The following is a 14268-nucleotide window of genomic DNA, read 5'->3' as shown; positions in this document are numbered from 1 at the left end:
CAGGAGCAGGCCAGCAGAATCATCTCCCACATCAAGACCTCCCGAAGCCTCCACATCATGTGCCACATCCCGGTCTTCTGCTGGATCACTGCTACAGTTCTGGAGGATGTGCTGAAGACCAGAGAGGGAGGAGAGCTGCCCAGGACCCTGACTCAGATGTACATCCACTTCTGGTGGTCCAGTCCAAACTGAAGAAATCAAGTATGATGGAGGATCTGAGACTGATCCACTCTGGAGTCCAGAGAGCAGGAAGATGATCCAGTCTCTGGGAAAACTGGCTTTTCAGCAGCTGCAGAAAGGAAACCTGATCTTCTATGAGTCCGACCTGACAGAGTGTGGCATCAAGATCAAGGAAGCCTCAGTGTACTCAGGAGTGTTCACACAGATCTTCAGAGGAGGAGAGAGGACTGTACCAGGACCAGGTGTTCTGCTTCATCCACCTGAGCGTTCAAGAGTTTCTGGCTGCTCTTCATGTCCATCTGACCTTCACCAAGTCTGGACTCAACCTGATGGAAGAAGAACAACCAGAAGAACAACCAGCGTTCCTGATCTCTAAACTCTTTAGAGACAAACCTAAACTGAACTGTCTCCATCAGAGTGCTGTGGACCAGGCCTTACAGAGTCCAAATGGACACCTGGACTTGTCCTGCGCTTCCTCCTGGGTCTTTCTCTGCAGACCAATCAGACTCTCCTCAGAGGTCTGTTGACACAGACAGGAAGTAGATCACAGACCAATCAGAAAACAGTCCAGTACATCAAGAAGAAGATCAGTGAGGATCTGTCTGCAGAGAGAAGCATCAACCTGTTCCACTGTCTGAATGAACTGAATGATCCTTCTCTAGTGGAGGAGATCCAGGAGTCCCTGAGATCAGGACGTCTCTCCACAGAGAAACTGTCTCCTGGTCAGTGGTCAGCTCTGGTCTTCGTCTTACTGTCCTCAGAGAAAGATCTGGACGTGTTTGACCTGAAGAAATACTCTGCTTCAGAGGAGACTCTTCTGAGGCTGCTGCCAGTGATCAAAGCCTCCAACAAAGCTGTGTGAGTTCATGAGTGAGACATTTTATATATAATTAATTCTGCTCATGACAACTGTGAAAGCATTTGTTTGGTCTTCTTGCATTTTCCTCTGCAGGCTGAGTGGATGTAACCTGTCAGAGAGAAGCTGTGCCTCTCTGGCCTCAGTCCTGAGATCACAGCCCTCCAGTCTGAGAGAGCTGGACCTGAGTAACAACAACCTGCAGGATTCAGGAGTGAAGATTTGTCTGATGGATTGGGAAATCCTCATTGCAAACTGGAAACTCTCAGGTCAGGTTTTCTGTTGACTCTGTTGGTCAGCAATATGTAAGAGTATAATTATAATCAGCAGACTTTCTTTATTTGTGCTGTTTTTTTCTTACTCCAGTCTGTCAGGGTGTCTGATCACAGAGGAAGGCTGCGCTTCTCTTGGCTCAGCTTTGAGCTCTAACCCCTCCCACCTTAGAGAGCTGGACCTGAGTAACAACAACCTGCAGGATTCAGGAATGAATCTGCTGTCTGCTGGATTCAAAAGTCAACACTGGAAACTGGAAACTCTCAGGTCAGGTTTTCTATTGATGCTGCTGGACAGTAATATTTATAAGTATAATTATAATCAGCAGACTTTTGCTTAGTTTAGATTTTTTTAATTCTCTCTCTCTCCAGATTGTCAGGGTGTCTGATCACCGAGGAAGGCTGCGCTTCTCTGGCCTCAGCTCTGAGCTCCAGCCCCTCCCACCTTAGAGAGCTGGACCTGAGCTACAACCATCCAGGAGACTCAGGTGTCGAACAGCTCTCTGCTCGACAGAAGGATCCAGACAGCAGACTGGATACACTGAGGTATAACATGACAAGAGCTCAAACACTGAATGTGTAAAAGAAAACATTTCACATTAAAAGCATCTTACTTTGATTATTCCTTTGAGAGGAGTGATTGGGACTGAATCAGGCACTCACTCACTAAATGTTAATAAACTGATAAGCTTTCATTATCAGCTGACTGATCAGGTGAACGACAGCTGTCCTGTCTTCTTAAAGTGAAATCTGACAGTTTCTACGTTTAGAGAGAATCATGACGCAGACTGAATCGTCTTTTCTTTCAGCATCATGAGTAAAGGTTGTAGATTTAGATACATGAGGACTCTCTTCATTGTTGACACCATATATCTCCTTAGATGTTCTCTGATATTTCATTTATTGTCTTTAAACATGTCATCATGTAACACACTATCCTTTGTGTTAACCAGTGTTCATTTCGTTAACAAAATGATGACGATAAATGTTCGTCAACGACTCATTTTTTCATGATGAAAACGAGACTATGACGAGTTAAAGATCATCACTGATAATAAAACTCTGATGAACGTATGTTTAGATTTTGTTGACGAGACAAAAACATTAGTGTTAGACCGTGGGACATGTTGAATCCATGTTTCCCCCTGTGCTGTGCGTCTTTAAAGATGGCGTGATGACTTCCTGTGACAGGCTGAGTTCTTATCTGAGGGGCTCAGTGTTAGCTTGGTCTCTACCTGCAGCAGGTGTGCTTTATGAACCAGCTCTCCTCACCTCCATGCATCTGTCTCATCTTCATTGAGGATTTTTACCCCCCGGTGTGCGTTAGTGACAAAGACACAACCGGGGGGCGTCGGTTTAATATTTGACGTTGTTGCCGTGGTTACTGTAAAAAGCTCGGCGTCTACAGCTTGATTTAATCCAGTTTGGTGAAACATCAGACACATTTAGTAAGTTTGGATCAACTCCTCGTCATCAAAGATGAAGATGCATTTCAGAGTGAACTGACTGTCTGTCCAGAGCGCCTGTCACTGCAGGTGCATTCAGGGACCGTTGTAAATGTGCAATACAGTCCTTTCATGGCATTTTACTGTGAATCAAGAGAATCTAAATACAGTCACAGTGGTCACATCAAGAATGTTTTCCTTTTGATATTTTAGCAGGGCCAGGCTGAATTATTTAACTTCAGATATTACACAAAGTGTTAAAGGAGTGTTGACTATTTGAACTCTTGGTATAACCCTGATACCGATATCTGATCCACTACATGAATTATTTAAAGAGTGAAGATGTTTCTGCAAAAATCAAAGACTAACATGTTTTAAGTTTTCATCGACTAAAACTATAAGCGCCCAGATCTATATCCTGTGAAGAATCTGTGGCGAGCGCTCAAAGTGAATGTCCATGCTCAGAAACCATGGATTTTGGACCAGCTGGAACAATTTGCATTGGAAAAATGGGCCAAAATCCCTCCAGAGACATGTGCCAACAATGTAGAGAACTACTTGAAGAGGTTGTTGTCCGATGAGGCTCAGAAAGAGTGCACTATTGACTACTTAGGGCCAGGGGGCTAATAATTTTGGACATGCCATTTTTACTTTTTCTTCTTTCAATTCATTGCATCAATAAAATATCCAAGACAAACATAGTGAACATTTGTCTTTGTTATTTTGGAAACACATAAACTATAAACGCTTCTTTTTTATGGTCATTTTCATGGAGAAATCAAGGGTTTTATCTGATTTCACAAGGGGGCTAATAATTTTGACCTCAACTGTACATCTAAAATAGCCGCCAAAATTAACACTGGAATTAACAACAGCATCACTTCACTTCTTTAGTGGTTATGTTATATACAGAAAAAGTCAGATGTGACTGTTCATCAAATTAAATTGTGTGAACAGAAAGAAAACAGATATTTCATTGAAGGAATATAATTATTATTAATAATGTGTAGAAATAAAAAGACCTAATCTCTAATGTCGCCTTTACACCAGGCGCAGGAATGTTTTGTGTTCACTCGCTCTATTCGCGGTCAAAATCACATGTGCACAAGCGCCAAAGACGCACATTTTCGCGAGAGGGAGGGGGGTTCCCACGCCACATCATCCTGTTGTTATCAAACAAGGTTGAGCTTACGGACATTAAATGGGGAAGCCAGTTTTGCTAAAGGGGCAGAGCTAACTTCCTACTACAACCCATAGCTGGATTCAAGGGACAAAGTTTTTCACAACTCAGCAGATTATCCTCCTCACTCTCTGTCCTCGCTCTCTGTCCTCACTCTCTGTCCTCACTCTCTGTCCTCACTCTCTGTCCTCACTCTCTGTCCTCACTCTCTGTCCTCACTCTCTGTCCTCACTCTCTGTCCTCACTCTCTGTCCTCACTCTCTGTCCTCACAGTGAGCTCCTGTTTGTTCCTGATCCCATAAAAACAGGTAGAGTCACAGAGTTTGGGGAAGCTGCACAGAGATAGAATCAAAGTGTCCCATATATTCCAGATGAATGAATCTCTGCTGGTCCATACGTCACACCACATGTCACCGGGTGATCTGCATGCTGATTGGCTATTGCACTGTGATGGAGTTGCTGGAGTTCAGATATTTAAACATTGCCGGACCACTACTCACGTCTATTCTCATCTTTACATGTAGTTCATTTTCGTGAATTATCTTATTTGTGTTTGGTGTGAACACCCTATTAGAGACAGTGTTTCCTAATAATATCAATATCATCTAAAATCATAGAATCATTTTCTTTCTGAAAATATATCAGTCCACATTTTACAGTTTGCTTACAATCTAAGTTCTCCTCTTTACAACAACTTTTGTTGTCCTGAACTGCAGAAGTTTGTTCCGCTGCCTCTCGTCTCATAGGAGGAAGTAATTCTGATATTTTGTACGGCAGGAGTTGGATATGAAAATCCATTTTTAAATGTTCTTGTTCCTCCATGAGCATTTTAAAGATTAAGTTTAATGTGTAGTTTAATTATGAAACCAAATTCAAATCTCTAACAGATCAGATATTTTATTCAACCATAGAGGAAACCATCAACACTCCTGGCTGACATGAAAATGTCTTCTCTTCTTGATTTGATTGTCTCTTTGTTTGGTGAGCCATCAAACAAACCCTCTGAGCTACAGAGAAACACCTCCTTCATATATTAACCATCGTGCAGTGAGCAATGCTTTGGCTGGACTTGGTAGGTTGAGGCTGTAAGCTTGGTTCCCAAACCTCCACACAGCATGTTTGATGGATTCAGTCTCATCTTCATCCTCAGAGGATTTAGTTTGCTTAGTCTCAAAGTGGCGTTTAACACCAGACGTTCATCAAATAACATTTTGAAGACATAAAGTACACACAGCACAGTCCTTCTGAAACACACACACACTCTTCTGTCCACAGGGGTCTGTTCAGAGTCTGTTCTGAAAAAGAAGAGGACAGATTGAAGTGAATCTCAGCATGAACAGAACTAAGTTACAGATGTTAGAAACATGGATTGCATGGCTGCATAACTGGTTAAACACTGAGATCAAACAGTATTCATTGAGCTTGATCAGCCCAGATATACTGGTTTACTGACACAGCTATATTCAGGGAGACCAGCAACAGACCTGTCAGTCACCATCAGCTTCATATACATGCTGCTACCTGCTGTTTGTCTCAGCAGGGACTCTGAGACATCATGAAGGACATGTGGAAATGATCTGAATGTTGATGATTGTTCTCGAGCTGTCTTCATCACTCTGAAACCATAAGACAGGATGTTTAGGAGGATTGATTTTTACTCCTGACACATAAAAAGAGATGACTTCTTTAAAGTGACAGAACAAAGGTTCAGCAGGAATCCTCTTTATTGATTTCAAAGAGGACATGAGAAGCAGAATCTGGACTTTATGGATCCAAAGTCCTTCAGCCATTGAAACAGCTCAAAGTAACACTTGTTACAGACTCTGTGCAGAGCTCCAAACAAGCTGAGGGGCTGTTGGAGGAGATGAACTGACTTTGGTCCACTTTCTGTTCATCTGAACATCACTCTGACTGTGTTTGTTCCTCCAGGGTGGACCATGGTGGAGAGCAGAGGTTAAAACCTGGACTGAAGAAGTGTAAGTGTGGAATCAGTTTGACTCATGAGGACCAAACAGCAGACTGTCAGCTAACAAAGAATAAAGCCTTCAGGTGTGTCTGATGATAAACTGCTGCTGTGTTGTGTCTTTGTCTCTCCATCAGATGTCTGTGAACTCACTCTGGACTCAAACACAGCATACAGAGACCTCAGACTGTCTGAAGACAACAGGGAGGTGACACGTGTGAGAGAGGATCAGTCATATCCTGATCATCCAGACAGATTTGACTCCTGGACTCAGCTGCTGTGTAGAGATGGTCTGACTGGTCGCTGTTACTGGGAGGTCGAGTGTAGAGGATGGGTTTATATATCAGTGAGTTACAGAGGAATCAGAAGGAAAGGAGACAGTGACTGTGCATTTGGGTGGAATGATCAGTCCTGGAGTCTGCGCTGTTCTGATGAAGGTTACTCTGTCCTTCACAATAAGAGAAGAGCAGAGAAAACAGTCCTCCCTCTCTCCTCATCCTCTGACTCTCACAGAGTAGCAGTGTATGTGGACTGTCCTGCTGGCACTCTGTCCTTCTACAGAGTCTCCTCTGACTCACTGATCCACCTCCACACCTTCAGAACCTCCTTCACTGAACCTCTGTATCCTGGGTTTGGATTGTGGACTCCTGGTTCCTCAGTGCGTCTGTGTTCTGTGTAGGACGGAGAGTCTCCTCCTCTCTACACAAACACAAACTGAGTATTTGACTGTTTCTGTCACATCAGCATGAACGTCTGTTATCAAAGAGCATGACTCCACGGAAAAGTGTCAGACTGAACTTTAGTTATTCACATCTCTATTGTGAAAAACATCAAGCCTCATTCATCCTTTTTTCTTCTTCAATGTAATCAAAGAAAGTTTGTGAGAACAGTCTGAATCAGATCCATTAAACTGTTCTTCACCTGCAGAGATTTTCCCCCCCTGTGTTTAAACTGATGAAGCCATGTCCTCATGAGACTGCAGGGTGGTTTGCACACAAACATCCAAATCAGACAGAAGCTGAGAGGAGAGCAGCAGGGATCTGGTGATGTACTTTGACTAATGATTTTTGTTTGATGGAAATAAAAACACTTATTTGGACGACACTGTTGTGTGGTGTGCTGACAGCATATAACCAGATGTTTACAGCTGTACTTACCTCTAACCAAACAGCATCAGTCCATCAGAGATTAGACAGTATACCTACAGTATACCTACAGGATGAGAGCCCACAGCTCAGCTCTGTACAGCACAGAGTGGAGATGTGGCAGCTCATCTCAGTCAGAATCAGGTGCAAAACTGAATTGGACCTCTAGATGGAGCAGATAGTGGGGCAAATGATGTGTGATTCTTTGTGTTCACGTACTGCCACCTAGAGGCTGATTTGAAGAACTACCTGTGACTAGGAAGTTTAAGAGTGAACTCACCTTACTGTGTTGTTAAGAGGCTGTCTGTGTCCACTACTTTATTAGATAAGTGCAGTCCATAGACATTACATCAGAGAAAGGAAAGGTCATATCTTATTGTTTAACCCCGCCCCCTATCACCCAGGTTAACAGGAAGTACTCAATACTTGAAGTTGTGTAATCTAATAATAGAATAACTGAAGAGACTCTCTCTGCATCCTGACCTGAGATCATCAGGTAGACTTTAGTGTTTTAATAACCTTCACAGAGTTCCCACGCGTCCTGGAAAACCTGGAAAACATGGAAAACAGTTGACCAGTCCTAGTCCTGGAAAATGATTCCAACATGGCTGCGTGCGACCTGACCCTATTAACAAACACATCCCCATTCATTGCAACGTTTCACATCTTTTCTCCCTCACTTGGCCATAATCATGCAGTCACAGAAAACGGGGGTATATTGTTTCTGTTTTATGGTACATGAACCTTGTAGAGTGCTCTTTGAATTCAAAGAGTCTTATATTTAAGTTATAGTGTGACCAGTGGAGTCGGGCAGAGAGCTTGGGGGTCTGTGCCTCACAACTTTCTCTGCAGGCTGAGAGCTCAGTTACCGTACTCTAGCTCAGTTGTTCTCAAAGTGGGGTCCTGGGACCCCTGGGGGTCCGTGTACCATAGCGTGGGGGTCCGTGAAATAATTTGAATACATTTCTAATAAATTATAAAATTGTGCTGTGTCATTACAAAACAGCATATCCACCATTGTTCTGATACCATTTGGTGGCTGAAGGGATATGTGAGTCTTGCTACTGTTAATTTTCTGAAAGTGTTTCAGATCAATTACTTGAAAAGTCTAAATGCTGTCATGTTGAGTCCACAAGGAATGAAATGACCCTCTGTTTTAAAGGATACAAGTGGGATTTACTTGATTCAAATTGAAGTGTTATCTGTTTATCACTATGGTACAGGTCTGAAGGATTTACATTGATACGTTTTACAATACAAATAGTTCCAAGGGGAACTAAGAGTGCAAATGGTAGTAAGCATGTGCTTTAGTGATGGGAAGTTCGGCTCTTTTCAGAGAGCCGGCTCTTTTAACTCGGCTCCCAAAGAAGAGCCGACTCTTTCGACTCCCGAACGGCTCTTAATTTAGGATCTTTTGTAGCCGAATGTTTTACCTTAACTTTACAAAAACTAATGGTTTGTGTTGAAAACCCTTTAACAGTGTTTTTATGAGAAGACTTACAACTGACCAATTTTGTGAATTTATTCTGTTAAAACCATTCTAACCCTGATCCTAGGGTTAGGGTTGAGATTAGGGTTAGGGTTAGGGTTAGGATTAGGGTTAGGATTAGGGTTAGGGTTAGGGTTAGGGTTGAGATTAGGGTTAGGGTTAGGATTGTGATTAGGGTTAGGGTTAGGATTGTGATTAGGATTAGGGTTAGGGTTAGGGTTGTGATCAGGGTTAGGGTTAGGGTTGAGATTAGGGTTAGGGTTAGGATTGTGATTAGGGTTAGGGTTGAGATTTGGGTTAGGGTTAGGGTTAGGGTTAGGGTTATAGGGTTGTAATTAGGGTTAGGGTTAGCGTTAGGGTTAGGATTAGGGTTAGGGTTAGGGTTAGGGTTAGGGTTAGGGGTTAGGGTTAGGGTTGTGATTAGGGTTAGGGTTGAGATTTGGGTTAGGGTTGTGATTAGGGTTAGGGTTAGGTTTGTGATTAGGGTTAGGGTTAGGGTTGTGATTAGGGTTAGGGTTGTGATTAGGGTTAGGGTTAGGGTTGTGATTAGGGTTAGGGTTAGGGTTAGGGTTGTGATTAGGGTTAGGGTTAGGGTTAGGGTTGAGATTAGGTTTAGGGTTAGGGCTGTGATTAGGGTTAGGGTTAGGGTTAGGGTTGTGATAAGGGTTAGGGTTGTGATTAGGGTTAGGGTTAGGGTTAGGGTTGTGATAAGGGTTAGGGTTAGGGTTAGGGTTGTGATAAGGGTTAGGATTGTGATTAGGGTTAGGGTTAGGGTTAGGGTTGTGATAAGGGTTAGGGTTAGGGTTAGGGTTGAGATTAGGTTTAGGGTTAGGGTTAGGGTTAGGGTTGTGATTAGGGTTAGGGTTAGGGTTAGGGTTGTGATTAGGGTTAGAGTTGTGATTAGGGTTAGGGTTAGGGTTGTGATAAGGGTTAGGGTTAGGGTTAGGGTTGTGATCAGGGTTAGGGTTAGGGTTAGGGTTAGGGTTGTGATTAGGGTTAGGGTTAGGGTTAAGGTTGTGATTAGGGTTAGGGTTAGGGTTGTGATTAGGGTTAGGGTTAGGGTTGTGATTAGGGTTAGGATTAGGGTTGTGATTAGGGTTAGGATTAGGGTTGTGATTAGGGTTAGGGTTAGGGTTAGGGTTGTGATTAGGGTTAGGGTTAGGGTTGTGATTAGGGTTAGGATTAGGGTTGTGATTAGGGTTAGGGTTAGGGTTAGGGTTGTGATTAGGGTTAGGGTTAGGGTTGTGATTAGGGTTAGGATTAGGGTTGTGATTAGGGTTAGGGTTAGGGTTAGGGTTGTGATTAGGGTTAGGATTAGGGTTGTGATTAGGGTTAGGGTTGTGATTAGGGTTAGGGTTAGGGTTGTGATTAGGGTTAGGATTAGGGTTGTGATTAGGGTTAGGGTTAGGGTTAGGGTTGTGATCAGGGTTAGGGTTAGGGATAGTATTAGGTTTAGAACCAGAACGTAACTTAAGCAAACAGAACCAGAACCAAACTCATGCAAACCCAACCAGAACCGAACCAGACCCGAACCAGACCCGAACCAGAACCATACCAGAACTGAACCAGAACTGAACCAGAACTGAACCAGAACCGTACCAAACCAGAACCGAACCAGAACCGGACCAGAACCGGACCAGAACCGAACCAGAACCGTACCAGAACCGAACCAGAACCGAACCAGATCTGAACCAGAACCGTACCAAACCAGAACCCAACCAGAACCCAACCAGAACCCAACCAGAACAAAACCGAACCAGAAACGTACCAGAACCCAACCAAACCAGAACCGAACTGAAGCAAACAGAACCAGAACCAAACTGGAGCAAACATTATTAATGTCCTCAGCTTGGATGGTCTGATCCGGCTTCTCCTCTCAGTGAGTATTTGCCGCGGTCTTTAAGAAGAAGGAACAGATGAAGCCACGATACACAGCCTCCCCTCCATCACCTGGATCCTATATCCTCACATGTGATTGGCCGCATGGCCGCCATGCTGACAAATCAAAACAAAGTCCTGCTGTGAGCAGAGCTGGGGCTGAGCACTGAGAGAGCTAAGCAGGGAAAGGAACAAACTGGGAGCCGGCTCTCTCTCTGGATGTGAGCCGGCTCTTCTGATCCACTATAAAGCATGGACTCTCAGAGCCGCAGCTTTTGATCATGACACATCACTAATGTGTTTAATCTGTGTTACAATTATGAGGGGGTCCTTGGACTATGTTCTCACCTGTAAGGGGTCCCTGGCTCCAAAAAGTTTGAGAACCCCTGCTCTAGCTAGTAGGAGTGCAAACTCCTGATAGTGAAAACAAAGGGAACAAAAAGAGCGACACAGCTGCACAGAAACTCCACGTTGTAGACATCGCTGATCATAATAGACATCGCCATGCAGGAAGACAGTTTACATTATTTTAAATCTCTGAGAGATCTTCAAATACAGAGTGTGTCTTTACACTGGTGCGGTTTTTTCAGAGTTTACAGTAACTCAAATAAAAAAACCTGACATTTGCTTTGTTTTATATCGACCACTTAGCAGGATGAATATCAGGATGAAGCAGGTATATTTTGAGTTTGAGTTGAGTTGAGAAAAATGTGTGGCCATTTTTGTCATTCAGTTCTATTTAGGTCATTAATGCACTGATCCTCTGATCATTATTATTATTTAATTATTTCAGTAAGGCAGCTTCCTGATTCCTTTGCTGGCTCTTTTGTTTTTTTCTTAGCTCATTTTATATTTTTGGAGAAAAGAGAAAGCTGAGATGTTGCCCATCATTGTTACTTGGTTGCACTAATAAAGTGAAGTGCTGTACATCTGTGGCTGCATTATTCTATTATCAATTTGCAGCATTGATAGCCATAGACTACATGTCTTTCAATGTAGACTTCCACTGAGAGGAACATATTAGACTATTCAGGAACTAAATTAGGAACTAAATTTAGACTGTCATACCAGCTTGATCATCACTGAAAATGATCTCTGGAAAAGAGTGGGAACCCTGCTTCACCTCTGATATTGTGATAGTGATACCTGTCAGCACTCTCACTGTCATAACACTCACGCAGCTCTGAACTCTCCTTACAAACATTAAAGAGGAAGCTACGTTATAGCATGTCACAACCTGCCTTATCAAGAGAGAACAGGTTCTCTGAGCAGCTCCTTCAGCAGCAGACTGAGACACCCACCCTGCAAGAAGGAGCGCCACCACAGGTCAATCATCCCGTCTGCAGTCAGACTGTTGAACAGCAGCACTGAATCCTAACTCATTCAGAAGTAGCTGTGCAGATACTCTAAACATCTCTTATCACTGTGTGTTTTTAGCAACATGGTGCAGTTTTCCCTGTGCAATAACTAGCAAGTAGAAAGTGTTAATATCTATTAGATTTCATTTTATATTGTTCTCATTGTTTCACCTTTAATTGTTCTATTTTAACTTGTAAGTAAATTGTCGTGCTCTCCTGTCTCTTGTTGAAAACTGCTGGAACAAAAAAAATGTCCCCAATGAGGGATCAATAAAGTCTATCTTATCTAATCTTAAACCACTTGAATGAGGGATGGATACAAACTTTAACCAGTGCAGAATTATGTTCAACTCATAAATAAGTCCAAACTTGTTTTTAAAAAGGGTTGGTGCTCTTAGAAACATTCCAGCAACAGATGACACACATACCTGTCTATTGTGTGTTTACCTGAAATGATCTCATGCAGCATCTTTTGGGTGAAACCATCTACAGGGAGAGGAGGGGTGGGTGCTTTTATGAGGTTTGGATATAAAGCTCAAATAAAGAACTTTGCTTTGACTTGCAGAGTTTATTAGAGATTAGAGGATCCTAATAAAAGATTGTTTTAAATTAAAATAATGACATTTTTAAAAAGTCAAATTTAAACAAACGTGGAGTTGCATGGACTCACCTGCTTGAATGGGCATGATGCAGTTTCCTCATTGAAGTTGAGGAACTTATTTGATGTATCAACATGAAATAAGGAGATCACTGGGAGAAATTACAAATCAGGAGTCCAGTGGGAGACTGCAGCCCTGATCGGGAGTGTTGGCAGGTCAGTTTGAACTCTTTTCATCCTGGTAGGAAGTTAGTTAGAGTCAACAGGAACTACAGGAAGCAATGAGTGACTCCACTGAGACTACATCCATGATTTACAGGTGTTCAGGTGTTTCAGTCTAAAGTTCAGAGCTGCTCTGTTACCCTTAAAATGAGTCTTACCTTTGCTCTCATGTATTTACATTATGTACATGTGGAGTTGATTCATGATACATGTGACACTAATGTCACAGTTTATATCCAGCTGACTTCCTGGTGCAAACTATCCAAAAATAAACTCACCATGAGTCATGCAGCTTGTATGTGCTGGGGTGGAGCCAAGGTCAGCCCCAGACTGATGGAAGCAAATAGTTACCAACATTAAAATGATAAAGCTAATTTGAAAACTAAATTGCATTAACAGAAATGCTTATTATTTTTTCCAAATAAGGGTGAATTATGTGACTCATAACTAAAATTAATATTCAATAATCCTATTTGCATTTTAATTTTAATCTTCAACAATGCTAATTATTTTACACAATCAAAATGAAAAAGAAAATGACGTTTGCTTTTTAAGAAATCAAGAAATCCTCTAAATTATCATAATTCACATTAAAAAGAAAAAATTAAAAAGCATCTCCTTCACTTTAAATCCATGTCACAAATCATTTTCAGTGATTTCAAAGTGACAGCTGAATATTCGGCCAGAGTCTCCAATGCACCATGTTTGTAAAATTAATAAGCATTTCTGTTAATGCAGTTTAGTCTTCAAATTAGATTTTCATTTAAATTTTGGTAACTATTTGCTTCCACTGATTTAACCTCTGATTAGAATAATAGTAATTGTGTTCAAAGTAATTCTAACAGATTTAATGTTCACAAATGTTGTTTTTGGTCATCTTTCACTCTAACTGCACGGGGCTGTTAACAAATAAATGATGTCTTATTTGTAATGAGGCTCATTTGGATAGAAAATGGCCTGTTTTGCTCAAAATTAATGCATAAAGGCTCATTTAAATGTATTCAAACAACACAGGTGAACAGAGACACCATTTCCTCCACAGTGCACTTTGTGTAGTTCACTCTGTGTTTTTATGGAGCGCTGTTTGTAAAGTTGTGCACTCTGAAATTAACAGCATCATCATTCTCTGCATTTAGCTCTAACATGTCTTTAAAACTTGGTGTGAATTTTTCTAAGTTACTTATTTTAATCACATTTAGAGCAATATTTGACCTTTTCCCATTTCATTCTGGTGTGACGATATTTGAGATGAATCTATTTTAAATCTAAATGTTAAATGTTGCTCTGCCATTTTTTTATATATACATTTAAAACAAATTGAATTAGTCAAGTGTTGCGGAACGATACAAGACAGGTGAGAGTCATGACAATACAATATGTAATGTACAAAACAATGTGAAAGACAAGACAGCAAGTGAACGCTTACTAACAATGTATAGTCATATTGTGTGTGTGTGTGTGTGTGTGTGTGTGTGTGTGTGTGTGTGTGTGTGTGTGTGTGTGTGTGTGGTAGGAAATTGGACAGTGGTTTGAGATTAACAGAGTGGGAGAAAATAATGGAAACAAATCTGAGGTGGGTTGATCTAAATAAATAATTAACATAATCAGTGTAGTGGTCCCAGAAAGACTGAGTGCTTTCACTCTCAACAGATGAGTTTTATTGACTTTAAATTCTGTGTCAT

The 14268-nt window shown here is 41.7% G+C and overlaps 1 protein-coding gene across 1 annotated transcript in view; it reads left to right on the top strand.

Annotated features, from left to right (window-relative positions):
• Positions 1-7296, top strand: part of LOC117808714 (tripartite motif-containing protein 16-like) — a 36464-nt gene extending 29168 nt beyond the window's left edge. The window contains exons 2-6 of the mRNA XM_034678398.1: positions 1403-1576; positions 1681-1854; positions 5863-5909; positions 6034-6276; positions 7271-7296. Coding sequence (XP_034534289.1) covers positions 1521-1576; positions 1681-1854; positions 5863-5909; positions 6034-6276; positions 7271-7296 — 546 coding nt within the window. The 5' untranslated portion in view covers positions 1403-1520. The remainder of the gene's footprint in view (positions 1-1402; positions 1577-1680; positions 1855-5862; positions 5910-6033; positions 6277-7270) is intronic.
• Positions 7297-14268: the final 6972 nt, after the last annotated feature.

This window comes from Notolabrus celidotus, unplaced genomic scaffold (assembly GCF_009762535.1).
Source record: "Notolabrus celidotus isolate fNotCel1 unplaced genomic scaffold, fNotCel1.pri scaffold_144_arrow_ctg1, whole genome shotgun sequence".
In the NCBI taxonomy this organism is placed as follows: Eukaryota; Metazoa; Chordata; class Actinopteri; order Labriformes; family Labridae; genus Notolabrus; species Notolabrus celidotus.
Note: the sequence above shows the minus strand (reverse complement) of the source record. Positions and strands in the feature narration are given on the sequence as shown.